General features: G+C 38.6%; 1 protein-coding gene across 7 annotated transcripts in view; it reads left to right on the forward strand.

Moving 5' to 3' along the window:
• STX17 (syntaxin 17) overlaps nt 1-15190 on the forward strand; it is a 101071-nt gene that overhangs the window by 26858 nt on the left and 59023 nt on the right. For all 7 annotated transcript variants that reach the window (XM_065587224.1, XM_024099611.3, XM_065587222.1 and 4 more), the window contains exon 3: nt 7498-7563. In XM_065587224.1, the coding sequence (XP_065443296.1) occupies nt 7498-7563 (66 nt within the window). The remainder of the gene's footprint in view (nt 1-7497; nt 7564-15190) is intronic.

Consider the following 15190-nt stretch of genomic DNA (forward strand, 5'->3'; position numbering starts at 1 on the left):
CCTCTTTCTCCCTATCCTGGTTCTTTCACACATGAATATTTTTAAAAGCTATTTTTTCTGTGATTGGTGAAAACATGCATAGAAAATATATCCTCTAAGATGAAATGAGTCTGTAGGTCAGTGCTGATTTAACTTCTATTGTGTACGAAGCAGGCAGCTATGACCAGAATTCTGTCCAAGATCATTGTCCGGGAAACTCATGCTTAGCAACAGCTTAATTACAAACAGTACAGTTGCACATTGTTTCTGTGACAGGCTTCTGTGACCACATAGTAGAAACATTCTACTTTATCTATGGTTAGAGTGTAATTTAAGTTTTTAATTGCAAAAACTTTTTCAAAATGCATGAGACTCTTACTGTTTTTTAGGTAGAGAAAAGTAGTGTGCAAACTATTAAATGTGACTACAGAAGAGAAAATTCTTTAAACCAGTTTTTAACACAAGTCTTATTTTTCAGGTATTGACTATACCTTTTATTCCAGCTACATCACCTTAGTTTCTTATACTACAAATAAGAACTTGTAGCAATATTTAGAACAAGTTTGTCTTCCTGTTTTCAGAACATTATTGGTTGACCAGCTTCACGTACTGTACACAGACCATAGCTGTAATTTGGGAGTTTTGTTTTGTTTAGGTCTTGTTAATTATCAGACCATAAAACGTAACAATCCTAGAAAGTGAACCTTCTGAAATGATTGAATTACATAAATTCTGCTTGATAGGCCTGAGGCAAACTCCCTAGCCCAAACAAAGTCTTAGAAAACTCTCTTCCTTCTTAACATAAACAAAACAAAGCAGAGTTGTAAACACTGACTAAAAATCCCTTCCCCTCTCAGTTGCTCAGCTTTCATTCTCTAGTTTTGAGATGTCATAATTTCACTAGTTCGTCAGTCACCTAAGGCTGTTTGTACACTTGGGAAGTTTTGCAAAAAATCACCACAGGTATTAGCATCTGTTAAAGCTATCTAGACAAGGATCTGGTGACTTTCCAGTGTCTTGACTGTTGAACTTGCTAAAATTCTGTGATGTAGACAAAGCCAAAAGTTTCTAATGTAAAAAAAACAAGGAGAAGGTTTTTACAGTATCTTTATTCATGACATTAGGTCGTTCCCATTTACATAGATGCCAAGGATTGGCTGTCCTTAACAGTGAGATTTACAGCCCCAAAGAATGAGACTCCATGTGGTGTGTTAGGTCATTGCTTAAGATAGGGACTCTCATCTTTGGTCCTTGGTGACATCTGGTAGTCCAGATTTTTAATCCAACCAGCATTTAATAGTTTGTTTTAAAATGTACAGTGCTTAATATTGCACACGAAACACGTACATGTCCTAATTCATACTTAAAGTCTAGGGCACGTGAGAATTCTGTGCAAACTAGTGGATTTTAATAAAAACAATTATTTGCTGGTTGGAACAAAAACCTGGATGACTGAAGATCCCTGAGGACATGAATTTGTCCAGTTTAATTTAAATTTTGAACTGTATTTTGCAGAACCTGCAAACTTTTGGACAAGTCCTGCTTGTTTTTTGGACAAACTCTTTTTTTTTTTTTTTTTTTTTTTTGACCGTCAAGTATTCTCACCCCACCCTCCCACCCCCGTAGCCTTCTCTCTCGTGCAATATAGAATATGGGCCTGAAGTCTCCATGGTTACCACAGTATACAAGCTTGGAAGCTCTAAGCCCAAGCTTGAGGCCCCGGATGTATTGTTGTCTTCTGTAGCGCCCGAGTAAAAATATGTTAAATCTTTATATATTTACTCAAAATGAGTGTGATAAGCTTAGGAATGTGTGAGAGTGAGAGAGCATGCTGATGAGTGAGTCCCGCACCCAATGAGTGAGACTTGACAAGTCTGCATTTACAGAGATCTGAATACAGCAACTTTAACTAACAGGATATAGTACTTAATGTCAGAAGCACTGGTTATTATCAAATTTGTTACTCGTTATTTTAATGCAATTGCTGATGTGATGAATTTAACAAAACTGTAAGTACAAAAATATGTGGAAAACATCTTGGGGACTCTGAATAACACTGGAAGAATAGAAAAACTCTTGAACGTTGACAGAAGAATATAGCAATATATACAAAATTGAGGCCAACATTTAAAAAACAAAAAGGGTGTGTGTGTGTGTGTGTGTGTGTGTGTGTGTGTGTGTGCCTAATGTTAGTCCCTAATTGGGCACCTAAATAAGTTACCTGATTTTCAAAAGTGCCGAGTCATTTTTACAGTTTTGCTTTTCAATGTACAGCCACACTCGAATGTTAAACTTTGACCCTTCCATTTAAGAAAAGATTTCTAAGGCTTTGAAGAATTATAAACTTTCAGAAGGTCTTACTGTAGATGGAAGTGTTATGAGTTAATATGATTTCAATTATGGCCCTTCTGGATTTGTAATCTAATCCCATATGTTCTAGACTGGGGTACCCAACCTACGGCCTGTGGTCCATACACGGTCCACTAGAGCATTTCATAAGGGCTGCGGCCTGCTTCAATACAATATACTAATGGCTGATTCATTAACGTTTTGTCATGTTTACATCATTTTAGTTTACACTAAGTGTGTAAATAGGCAATACTGTACATAGGTTGTTTCTATTTAAATACTTATGAGACATACTGAACTTAAAATATAAATCAATAAAGGTGACTTTAAATCGTATTAAAATATGTAGAATCTGTTTCACCCACACAAGGTTGTGCTTAGGTTTATGTGGCCCTCCTGTGTAATAAGGCTGGGCACCACCGCACTAGACAATCAGAACAATAATACGTTAGCTGGAATAGCTCTTTAATCATAAAATTTGTGTATATCTCTTTATAATTTTTGACTGAAATAAATTTTAGCGCCAGCAGTCTTGCAAGCTGTCAGTACCAACAACTAAACTGTTTCCTATAAAATATTTCGTGTTGAATTACATTTTAACCATATAAACCCATCACCCCTTGGGGTAAAAAGATAACTTTGTAGAATCTCGTCTTATTTATTTTGCCGGTTACTTTTAAGCAAAAATCATTAATTATGCCAAATTGCTTAAAGCAGCAACATTATTTACTTATGATGAAGCCAATGTCGCTAACCTCATTTCATGAATATTGATTTAAACCTTAGGTTCCAGAGATAATCCAGACAATTAATCTACTAAATCACTTGTTTGAAGAAAATATAAAATCAATGTATAATGAAATTTGACCTTGAGACCACCTGTTAGAATCTTGCTTCTCAAAGATGTTAAAACAATATTTTGAATTCTCCTCATAATGAGGGGTTCTGAGAATCTAAACCAATATAGGAGTTTGAGAGGGCACACCCCAAGAAATTAGCACTCAGTCTTTCTGTTCTTTGTCAGGCTTTCTTGAAGGTCACTGTTATTTTCTAAAACACACTGCTTGAATATGAAGCTCTCTTACCCCAAAACATGTTTTGAATGTAATATTTAACATGAATATTTCACACAGAACCTTTCAGTATGAATATTTCATACAACACCCTTACAAATATCAAAATTTGTGATAGTCTCAGGTAGATCAGCACAGCTGCTGTGAGACCACTAGGAGAGGTTGAAGAGTATGATATGCTGCGTGTACATATAGAGCAGGGGTTCCCAAACTTGGTTCGCGGCTTGTACTGGGTAAGCCCCTGGCAGGCCACGAAACACTTGGTTTACCTGAGCGTCCGCAGGTACGGCCACTCGCAGCTCCCAGTGGCCGCGGAACAAGCCACGAACCAAGTTTGGGAACCCTTGATATAGAGGAAGCATGTTCTTGTGGTAAGGGCACAGGATAGGGAACTGGGAGATCTGGGTTCTCTTTCAGCCATGGACTTTTTGTGTGACCTTGAGCAAGTAGCTTATGGTGGAATTTTCAAAAAAAGATTAATCACGATTAATCGTATGTTTAAAGAATAATAGAATACCATTTAAATATTTTAGGATGTTTTCTACATTTTCAAATATATTGATTTTGACTATAATTCAGAATACAAAGTGTACTGTGCTCACTTTATATTTATTTGATTACAAATATTTTCACTATTTAAAACAAAAGAAATAGTATTTTTCAGTTCACCTAATATAAGTACTGTAATGCAATCTCTTTTATCAAAGTTGAACTTACAAATGTAGAATTATGTACAAAAAAAATGCATTAAAAAATAAAACAGTGTAAAATTGGGGGAGGGATAGCTCAGTGATTTAAGCATTGGCCTGCTAAACCCAGGGCTGTGAGCTCAATCCTTGAGGGGGCCACGTAGGGATCTGGGGCAAAATCAGTACTTGGTCCTGCTAGTGAAGGCAGGGGGCTGGACTCAATGACCTTTCAAGGTCCCTTTCAGTTCTAGGAGATAGGATATCTCCATTAATTTTTTTTTATTTTTTATTATTTAAAACTTTAGAGCCTACAAGGCTACTCAGTCCTATTTGTTGTTCAGCCAGTCACTCAGATAAACAAGTTTGTTTACATTTGCAGGAGATAATGCTGCCTGTTTCTTGTTCACAATGTCACCTGAAAGTGAGAACAGGTGTTTTCTTGGCACTGTTGTAGCTTGTGTTGCAAGATATTTACATGCCAGATGCACTAAAGATTCATATGTCCCTTCATGCTTCAACCACCATTCCAGGGGACATGCGTCCATGCTGATGACCGGTTTGCTCGCTAACCATCCAAAGCAGAGCAGACTGATGCATGTTCATCTTCATCATCTGAGTCAGATGCCACTAGCAGAAGGTTGATTTTCTTTTTTGGTGGTTTGGGTTCTGTAGTTTCTGCATTGGAGTGTTGCTCTTTTAAGACTTCTGAAAGCAAGCTCCACACCTCATTCCTCTCAGATTTTGGAAGGCACTTCAGATTCTTAAACCTTGGGTCAAGTGCTGTTGCTATCTTTAGAAATCTCACATTGGTACTTTCTTTGCATTTTGTCAAATCTGCAACTAAAGTGCTCTTAAAATGAACATGTGCTGAGTCATCATCTGAGACTACTATAACTTGAAATATATAGCAGAGTGCGGCTAAAATAGAGCCGGAGACATAGAAAACTCCTTATGGGAGAATTCTCAGTCACAAATTTAATTAATACATTATTTTTTTAACGAGCATCATCAGCATGGAAGCATGTCCTCTGGAATGGTGGCCGAAGTATGAAGGGGCATAGGAATGTTTAGCATATCTGGCATGTAAATACCTTGCAGTGCTGGCTACATGCCCCATGCGAATGTCTGTTCTCACTTTCTGGTGACACTGTAAATAAGAAGTAGGCAGCACTATCTCTCGTAAATATAAGCAAACTTGTTTATCTTAGTGACTGGCTGAATGAGAAGTAGGACTGAGTGGACTTATAGGCTCTAAAGTTTTGTATTGTTTTGTTTTTGAGTGCAGTTATGTAACAAAAAAAATCAACTTATTTAAGTTGCACTTTCCCAATAAAGAAATTGCACTACAGTACTTGTATGAAGTGACTTGAAAAATACTGTTTCTTGTGTTCATTTTTACAGTGCAAATATTTGTCATCAAAAATAATAATATAAAGTGAGCAGTGTATACTTGGTATTCTGTTTTGTAATTGAAATCAATATATATTGGAAAATGTAGGAAAAACATCCAAAATATTTAATACATTTCAATTGGTATTTTATTGTTTAACAATACTATTAAAACTGCAATTAATCACGATCAATTTTTTTAATCATGATTAATTTTTTCAGTTAATTGAGTGAGTCAACTGCAATTAATCGACAGCCCTAAAGACTAGACTTCCTTTCTTTCAGAGAAAGAAGTGGTGACAATATTCTCTAGCTAAGGTTTGTGATCTAACTTGACATTGATCTCATTGTGAATAGACTAGTATGTGATGAGCAGAGGGGTAACCTGGAGAGGGCAACATGCAGGGACCACATCCTTTCACTCCCTGTCAGGCTCACTACTCCGGTCATATTAGCCACCTGGGTTCTTTCAAAGTACCTTTAGAGACACCACTAGCATCTTAGATAGTATAATGTACAGTATAATTGCACTCTTAATGTGTAAAGCAAAGCAAGATGTCTTCGCATTTCTTATGGGAATTATAAGGAGCAATAAATGCTTTTTGAAGAAATTCTGTGATCGTGTACATTTGGAGAACAGTTTTTTTTTTCATGGTTTAATGATATTGAATTGATGTGGCAAATTACATTATGTTACAATCAGTTAAATAGGTTTTTTTTAGAAAATATAGTGTAGGTCAGCTTTGTCATTATTTAATAGATGGCATAAACTGCAAAATTTAGGGTGTTGGTTCAGTCCCTTCTGTAATTTTTGTTAAAGAACAATTGCAATGATTTTATTGGCATAACGAGTTATGCAGGTGTTCCTAATACTCATTTTTTTAAAATTGTCCTTCTGACGTAATTTAATTGACCTCAAACTATTATTCTTTTTTCTTAATACTCTGCAAAATCTTAGTATGAAGGACCTTTTATCTCTAACATACTCTCTAAATTGAGAAGTAACTCCTGATTCCTTATATGATGGTTAGGAGACTCAGGACCTTGGAATATTTTAAGTTGATCTGGTCTCCACAATTAAAAATAACACAAATAAAAGAGGGTAGATAAAATATGCTATTGAAAGTATGATTTATGAAGAGATTGAAAGAATTAATGTTACATAAAATGGCAACTTGTATTTTTTTTATTAAAACCTATGCTGTTTTTTGCTCTGTCATTTGAATGACTAAAAATGTTCATACGTGATCCTATATTTTCTTATTTCATTTAAAACATTAAATAATGTTTTAATTGTATATACCAAGAATCCCAATTTGTATTGTTTGCTGGTAAAATTATTTTTTAAGAGATTTGCTTTTGTGGTCTGTCTCTGTGGTAGCTTTTTGTGAACTGACAAAAAGTCAGGGATTGATTTATTTAACTGATGAAAAGCTTTGTATGATGATTTTGATATCCGAGGTATTTATCATTTGAATCATTGCTGTGGCCCCAATCCGGTAAAGAATGCTGCATGGATGGCCCCTGCTGAAGTCAGTGGGACTCCGTGCGTGTGACTGTCATTTTTGGATTGGGGCCCATGTTTAAAACTCTTTTAAAGTATTAAAATTAAATGGCATGTACAGTCTCTTGAGGAGAATGTAATTCTCTTCATAAAAATAACATCTGGTAGCTTATTGTTTCATAACAGGCATGACTGGTACAGCTCTCCCCCCTATGTTCTTCACTGCTTGCTGTCATCTCTCTGCTGTCCATTAATGGAAATATACTGTAACATTACCAGAACTCTATTATGTCTATTTGTTGTTGAGAACTAATACAAGGTCTCTGGTTATGTTGGGATGAATGAAAATATAGTGAACCAAATTAATCCCTCGTGAAGATCCATTTACTTCCCTGGCTTTGCACCAGGAAGAGTTTGGCCCCTTTATTACTGTAAACTACAGAAATTTAAAATAATTATTGAGTGATAAAATTTCTTTTCTAGCAATTATATGGAGTATTTTTTCTTTATGTAGTATCAGAGATGCAGACTGTGGGACAGATTACATGAAGAGCACATCAATGCAGGACGTACTGTTCAGGTAAGGATATTAAAGTGGCTATGTGAAATTAATGGGATTAAATGGCTTTTTATCTAGTGCTAGATGAGATGGGGAGGGATTTTGATAGGGATTAATACTTTATAGGCACCTGTTACTGCTTTACTTTAAAGTAGGGTTACCCAAAATGTGGCCTGAGGGGCAAATATAGCCATAGGTTTTCTCTACTTGTAAGTGCAGAAAGAGAACAAAGATGGTCATCTACAGTGTTTATTGCTAGCAAACTCAAATCACAAAATGTTACTATTCATCTAACAAGGTACAAATGCAAGTACATTTTGTGGTTTTGTGCCCTTATTTTTGATTTTTAAATACTGTGTGTATGCATGCAAATCTGCAGCTGTGTGTGACTCTTAGTACCTGACAAATTATTAATGCAGTCTTGTGTGTTGCAGAGTTTCAATACTGGGTTATCTTATGTTATAAATGTAATTAGAACATAGCAATTGTTATAATGGAACAGACGTGGGCTCAGCTTTCCAACATAAATAGACGTAAATAGATCATCCACATTGGATGTTCAGATCTGCTCTTAGATGCGTAAATACCCATTTTGCTTGCATAGGTGTCAAAGGGTCTAATCATGCATTGTGATTCAATAGCATGGACACCGGTGCCTATATGGAGGTCAATTAACTTCATGCCCAGTCAACCTTAACTTGGCCCTATGTGGAATGCCATGAAAGTTTAAAAAAACAACAATCCACATCTCCTAGATACAGAACAATACTAAGTAATATATATGCCAGAGAGTAGCATCCATCCAGCTAATAACCCATCATCCAAGGAGCCTCATTGATAGAAATGTCTACTAAGAACATATTAAAGTTCATTTTTCTAATACACCTCTACCCCGATATAACGTGGCCTGATATAACACGAATTCAGATATAACATGGTAAAGCAGTGCTCTGGGTGGGCGGGGCTGTGCACTCCGGTGGATCAAAGCAAGTTCGATATAACGCGGTTTCACCTATAACACAGTAAGATTTTTTGGCTCCCGAGGACAGTGTTCTATCGAGGTAGAGGTGTACTACAAACAAACCTTACCTTAAAATGGGTTATTGTCCCTTATGAAAAATAAAAGGAGATTAAAACCCAGAGTCAGAAGTAAAAGTTAATCACAAAGGAACAATGGCCTCAAAGGGCAGAGTTAAGGTTGTGTGGGTGTCATCTTGAGTTCATGGCTCAGTAGGTTTGGTTTGCAAGTGGTGGAAGGTATATGATTGTCTGTGGGCAAAGATGTGAGAGGTGATATCTGTAGAAATGTAGTTTTATTCTGTGTTTCCAGGTTCTGGGAGGTTTGAGTTTGGCATTATGTTTTGCATGACGTGTTTCTGATGTTTGAAGATGAAATAACAGCACGTGGTTCTTTATATACTCCAAAGTTTCTTCTGAAGGTGGCTGCAGAATCAGACCCTTAGAACAACAGTTAGAATAATATTGTAACCTAGGCTCCTGTCAAGTGGACACCTATTTAGCCACAACTGAGTTAAAATTGTGCTGTTTATAGATAGTTGAACAGTGATGGTAGATAGGGCTTTACGTGGAGTTCTAATTTTATCGATATCACTCTGTTACAGTTTTAGCAAGATGACGTCTACCAGTTATAGACTCAGAAATGCCACCTGTATTAATAAAATGTGAAATGTATTTAAAGATAAAACCTGTAATACAAAGGAGTTTTTTATACTGTATCTGTGACTATGTAATGTTGGGGCTGAGCAGAAGGGGTACCATTTTCTCTTAAAGCTTAACCCAGTGTCCTTACTTTTTTATTTACTTCTTTTATGCTTTCATGTTTTGATGCTGAAAGGATAAGTTATGCATTAAACTGATATACAGTCTGATATTAACAGCCCAGAATAAGTATTTGGATCCATGCAAGCAAAGAATAGACTAGGACTTTGTTTTAATTAAATAGTTAGGAGTCTGGAGTACTTGATAATAAATTATATGACATGTAGAATGTGTTTGCTGTAAGCTGTTTAAATGTTTACCAACGGACTTGTGTTCTGTTTGTTTGCAAAGAAATCAGATTAATTATTTTGATACCAAATGTTCTCTGCAGCACACACTTTGCTCTCAGAATTAGATGCTGTAAAAATACATTAGGAATCCCTAAGTCAATATTGACCCAAGGCATCCGCCACAGGTTTTAGACAAATATATGCACAGCCACTCTACATTTAATCCATGTACGCATAATTAGCCATTTTTCTGAATTTTCAGTTTACACAGAATAATTACTTTTATTGTACTTTAAAGCTGGACAAAAGTATAATAGAAGTATAGGTAAGTATAAATGTATACCTCTTACTCCTGGTAAACCGAATGAAATATTAAAAAAACAGTTTTAAAAGAAAATTTCACCAATGGGTGAAAGATTTTGGGAAATATTATTTTGCAGAAAATTATGCCATTCCTTTCAGAACATTAAGAAGGTAGCTTTTGCATACAGTGTCCTCAATTTCTGAAATAGTTTTGATAGATTCCCCCCCCCTTCTAATATACTGTCACAGGGCATGCCTGCCCTGTAGTGCCCCCTGTTGACTCAGTGTTGTGCTGTGTGCCCTCCCTGCCATAATTTTGCTTCATTTGAAGTGGGGCTCAACCCTCTGGCTGGGTCATTTTGAGTTCAGTTCCCTTTCAGAGTAACAAGTACAAACAAAAGTCCCAACCAATGCAAAGTACTTTCTCTCCACTTGGTCTCCTCTTTAACCCACCCTGGACTCAGTTCCTAGTCTGTTCTGGGTTAACTGTCAGGCTCTCAGAGCCCTGACTCCCAGGCTCTTTCCCTAGAGTCCCCTCAGTCTCCTGCAGACCCTCATTCAGGGCCTTCCACAGGAGCCTACCAACTTTCTGTGGTTCACACTCTTCATACTGAGTTCTCATCCCTTTTAAAGAAATACCCAGCTCATCAAATCCAGTTGTGGGGGTGGGAGGGAAGGAATAGTAGCTAATCTGGAGTAGATGTGACTGAGCCCAACTACCCCTTAAGGGTCAGCCAAACATGTGACACACATCCTAGTCACCCTGTAGAGCTACAGGGGCAACACACATGTAATAGCTTGGTAACTTTTATTGAGGAGTTTGCCCCAGATGTGTTCAATGCAACAGATCATTAATAGTCTATCATAAGCTTTAAGGGGACTCGAAAGGAACAGTACACCAGCCCAACAAGGTGTTATTACAACAGATAAATGAATGCTCCCAGTTGGAGGTAAAACATATTACCACTATCATAGAGTATGTAAGTTGTTGAATAAAAAGGAAAAAATGCCAAGGATGCCCTGTCTAGCTCCAGTCCATTTCCAACCTAGACTTGCACAACAGGAAAGTCCTGCTTAGTGAACATGTGCAAAAGAGAGAGCCTATTTTGAACAATATACCAAATAGTTCTGGGATATGCTGTCCTTAAAATGCAATTCTAATCAGAAAACTAACTTGAAAATTTGTTTAATGCTTTTTCATTCATAAACTGAACACACCTGAGTTGCAAATCATGAGTGAAAGATTTTTTTTTCTAGCTGTCAGCCCTGCGAACTCAAAGTGTGCTCTTTGTTTCTCATATATCTTCTTCCACAGTAATAAAGACTCTATAGGACAAATTATTCACTCTGTTATACCTTTGCAGTTCCTTTGTCTTCAAATGGAGTTTACATTATTCTTCAGTTGGGTTATACAGGTCAGGCACACTTTTTTGGCTCCAGACCAATGGGGGCGGTGGAAAGCGGCGGCCAGCACATCCCTTGGCCCGCGCCGCTTCCTGCAGCCCCCATTTGCCTGGGACGGTGAACCGCGGCCATAGGGAGCCGCAATCGGCCGAACCTGCAGACATGGCAGGTAAACAAACTGGCCCGGCCTGCCAGGGGGCTTACCTTGGTGGGCCATGGGCCACAGGTGGCCCATCCCTGGTGTAGGTTAAAATACACCCCTCTCATCTGGCTCTTCAACAGGTAAATTCCACCAGATTAGACTCCCTTAGACTCTGTGGGCCAAATTCCAAGGTGGTATATAAGGGCACGTCTACGCTGGCAAAGTTACAGCACCAGCAGTTACAGCTTTGCTCACAGAGCGCTGAAGAGAAACCGCTGTTGTGTGTTCACACTGTCAGCTGCCTGCGCAATAGCGTGTTCACGCTTGTGGCACTTGGAGCGCTATTCGGAGTGGTGCAGTCTGTGCAGCTATCCCACAGAACACCTCTTTCTCTTCTGCCGTGGGACTTGTGGGAAGGTGGAGGGGGTGTGGGGCATCCTGGGTCCTATCCCAATGACCCGTGATGCATTGCTTCGCATCCCAGAAATCCTTGTGCTTCCATCTGCATTTGGCGCCATCTTTCAATGGTTTATGTACTGCGCGCCCTGCCTCTTCAGGTTGAAGGAATGGATCCCGAACTACTGACCAGTATGCTGCTCACTCTGACTAACATGTCACAAGTGACAATGGAGTTATTCCTTAAACTATAAAGGCAAGAGGAGTGCGACATTGATCTTGCCACGCATAGTAGCTACGACATGAGATTGCTTGTGGCGTTCACTGAGCTGCTGACCACAGTGGAACGCCCTTTTTGGGCTTGGGAAACAAGCACTGAGTGGTGGTATCACATCGTGATGCACGTCTGGAATGATGAGCAGTGGCTGCAGAACTTTCGGATGAGAAAAGCCACATTCATGGGACTGTGTGATGAGTTCACCCCAGTCCTGCGGCGCAAGGACACGAGAATCATAGACTTTAAGGTCAGAAGGGACCATTATGATTGTCTAGTCTGATCTCCTGCACAACGCAGGCCACAGAATCTCATCCACCCACTCCTGTATCAAACCCCTAACCTATGTCTGAGCTACTGAAGTCCTCAAATAGTGCTTTAAAGACTTCAAGGTGCAGAGAATCCTCCAGCAAGTGACCCGTGCCCCACGCTGCAGAGGAAAGCAAAAATCCCCCAGGGCCTCTGCCAATCTGCCCTGGAGGAAAATTCCTTCTGACCCCAAATATGGCAATCAGCCAAACCCTGAGCATGTGGGCAAGACTCACCAGCCAGACACCCAGGAAAGAATTCTCTGTAGTAACTCAGATCCCACCCCATCTAACAACCCATCACAGGCCATTGGGCATATTTACCACTAATAATCAAAGATCAATTAATTGCCAAAATTAGGCTATCCCATCATATCATCCCTTCCATAAACTTATCAAGCTTAGTCTTGAAGCCAGATATGTCTTTTGCCTCCACTGCTCCCCTTAGAAGGCTGTTCCAGAACTTCATTCCTCTGATAGTTAGAAACCTTCATCTAATTTCAAGTCTAAACTTCCTGATGGCCAGTTTATATCCATTTGTTCTTGTGTCCACATTGGTACTGAGCTTAAATAATTCCTCTCCCTCCCTGGTATTTATCCCTCTGATATATTTATAAAGAGCAATCATATCTCCCCTCAGCCTTCTTTTGGTTAGGCTAAACAAGCCAAGCTCTTTGAGTCTCCTTTCATAAGACAGGTTTTCCATTCCTTGGATCATTCTAGTAGCCCTTCTCTGTACCTGTTCCAGTTTGAATTCATCCTTCTTAAACGTGGGAGACCAGAACTGCACACAGTATTCCAGATGAGGTCTCACCAGTGCCTTGTGTAACAGTACTAACACTTACTTATCTCTACTGGAAATACCTCGCCTGATGCATCCCAAGACTGCATTAGCTTTTTTTTACAGCCATATCACATTGGAGTCTCATAGTCATTCTGTGATCAACCAATACTCCGAGGTCCTTCTCCTCCTCTGTTACTTCCAATTGATGCGTTCCCAGCTTACAACAAAAGTTCTTGTTATTAATCCCTAAATGCATGACCTTGCACTTTTCACTATTAAATTTCATCCTATTAGTATTACTCCAGTTACAAAGTCATCCAGATCTTCCTGTAGGATATCCCGGTCCTTCTCTGTATTGGCAATACCTCCCAGCTTTGTGTCATCTGCAAACTTTTTATTAGTACATTCCCACTTTTTGTGCCAAGGTCAATAATAAAAAGATTGGTCCCAAAACTGATCCCTGTGGAACTCCACTAGTAACCTCCCTCCAGCCTGACAGTTCACCTTTCAGTATGACCCATTGTAATCTCCCCTTTAACCAGTTCCTTATCCATCTTTCAGTTTTCATATTGATCCCCATCTTTTCCAATTTAGCTAATAATTCCCCATGTGGAATCCTATCAAATGCCTTACTGAAATCGAGGTAAATTAGATCCACTGCGTTTCCTTTGTCTAAGAAATCTGTTACCTTCTCAAAGAAGGAGATCAGGTTCGTTTGGCATGATCTACCTTTTGTAAAACCATGTTGTATTTTGTCCCAATTGCCATTGACCTCAATGTCCTTAACTACTTTCTCCTTCAAATTTTTTTCCCAAGACCTTGCATACTACAGATGTTAAACTAACAGGCCTGTAGTTATCCGGATCACCTTTTTTCCCCCCCTTTCTTAAAAATAGGAACTATGTTAGCAATTCTCCAGTCATACGGTACAACCCATGAGTTTACAGATTGATTAAAAATTTTGCTAATGGGCTTGCAATTTCATGTGCCAGTTCCTTTAATATTCTTGGATGAAGATTATCTGGGCCCCTTGATTTAGTCCCATTAAGCTGTTCGAGTTTGGCTTCTACCTTGGATGTGGTAATATTTACCTCCATATCCTCATTCCCATTTGTCATCCTACCATTATCCCTAAGTTCCTCATTAGCCTCATTAGAGACTGAGGCAAAGTATTTGTTTTAGATATTGGGCCATGCCTAGATTATCCTTAACCTCCACTCCATCCTCAGTGTTTAGCGGTCCCACTTCTTCTTTCTTTGTTTTCTTCATATTTATATGGCTATAGAACTTTTTACTATTGGTTTTAATTCCCGTTGCAAGGTCCAATTCTACATTGTTTTTGGCCTTTCTCACTTTATCCCTACATTTTCTGACCTCAATAAGGTACTTTCCTTGCTGATCCCTCCCATCTTCCACTCCTTGTAGGCTTTCTGCTTTTTCTTAATCACCACTCTGAAATGCTTGCTCATCCAGCTTGGTCTACAACTCCTGCCTATGAATTTTTTCCCCCTTTCTTGGGATGCAGGCCTCTGATAGTTTCTGCAGCTTTGACTTGAAGTAATCTCAGGCCTCCTCTGCCTTTAGATCCACAAGTTCTTCAGTCCAATCCACTTCCCTAACTAATTTCCTTAAATTTTTAAAGTTAGCCCTTTTGAAATCAAAAACCTAGTCACAGATCTAGTTTTGTTTATCTTTCCATTTAGTTTGAACCGAATTAGCTCATGATCGCTCGAACCAAGGTTGTCCCCTACAACCATTTCTTTTATGAGGTCCTCACTACTCACCAAAACCAAATCTAAAATGGCATCCCCTCTTGTTGGTTCAGCAACTACTAGGTGAAGGAATCCATCAGCTATCGCATCCAGGAAAATCTGAGCCCTATTATTATTACTAGCACTTGTCCTCCAGTCTATATCTGGGAAGTTAAAGTCTCTCATGATCACACAATTCCCATTAGTATTTACTTCATTAAAAACGTTAAAGAGGTCTCTATCCATATCCAAATCAGATCCCAGTGGTCTATAGCAC

This window comes from Chrysemys picta, chromosome 2, assembly GCF_011386835.1.
Source record: "Chrysemys picta bellii isolate R12L10 chromosome 2, ASM1138683v2, whole genome shotgun sequence".
Lineage (NCBI taxonomy): Eukaryota > Metazoa > Chordata > Testudines > Emydidae > Chrysemys > Chrysemys picta.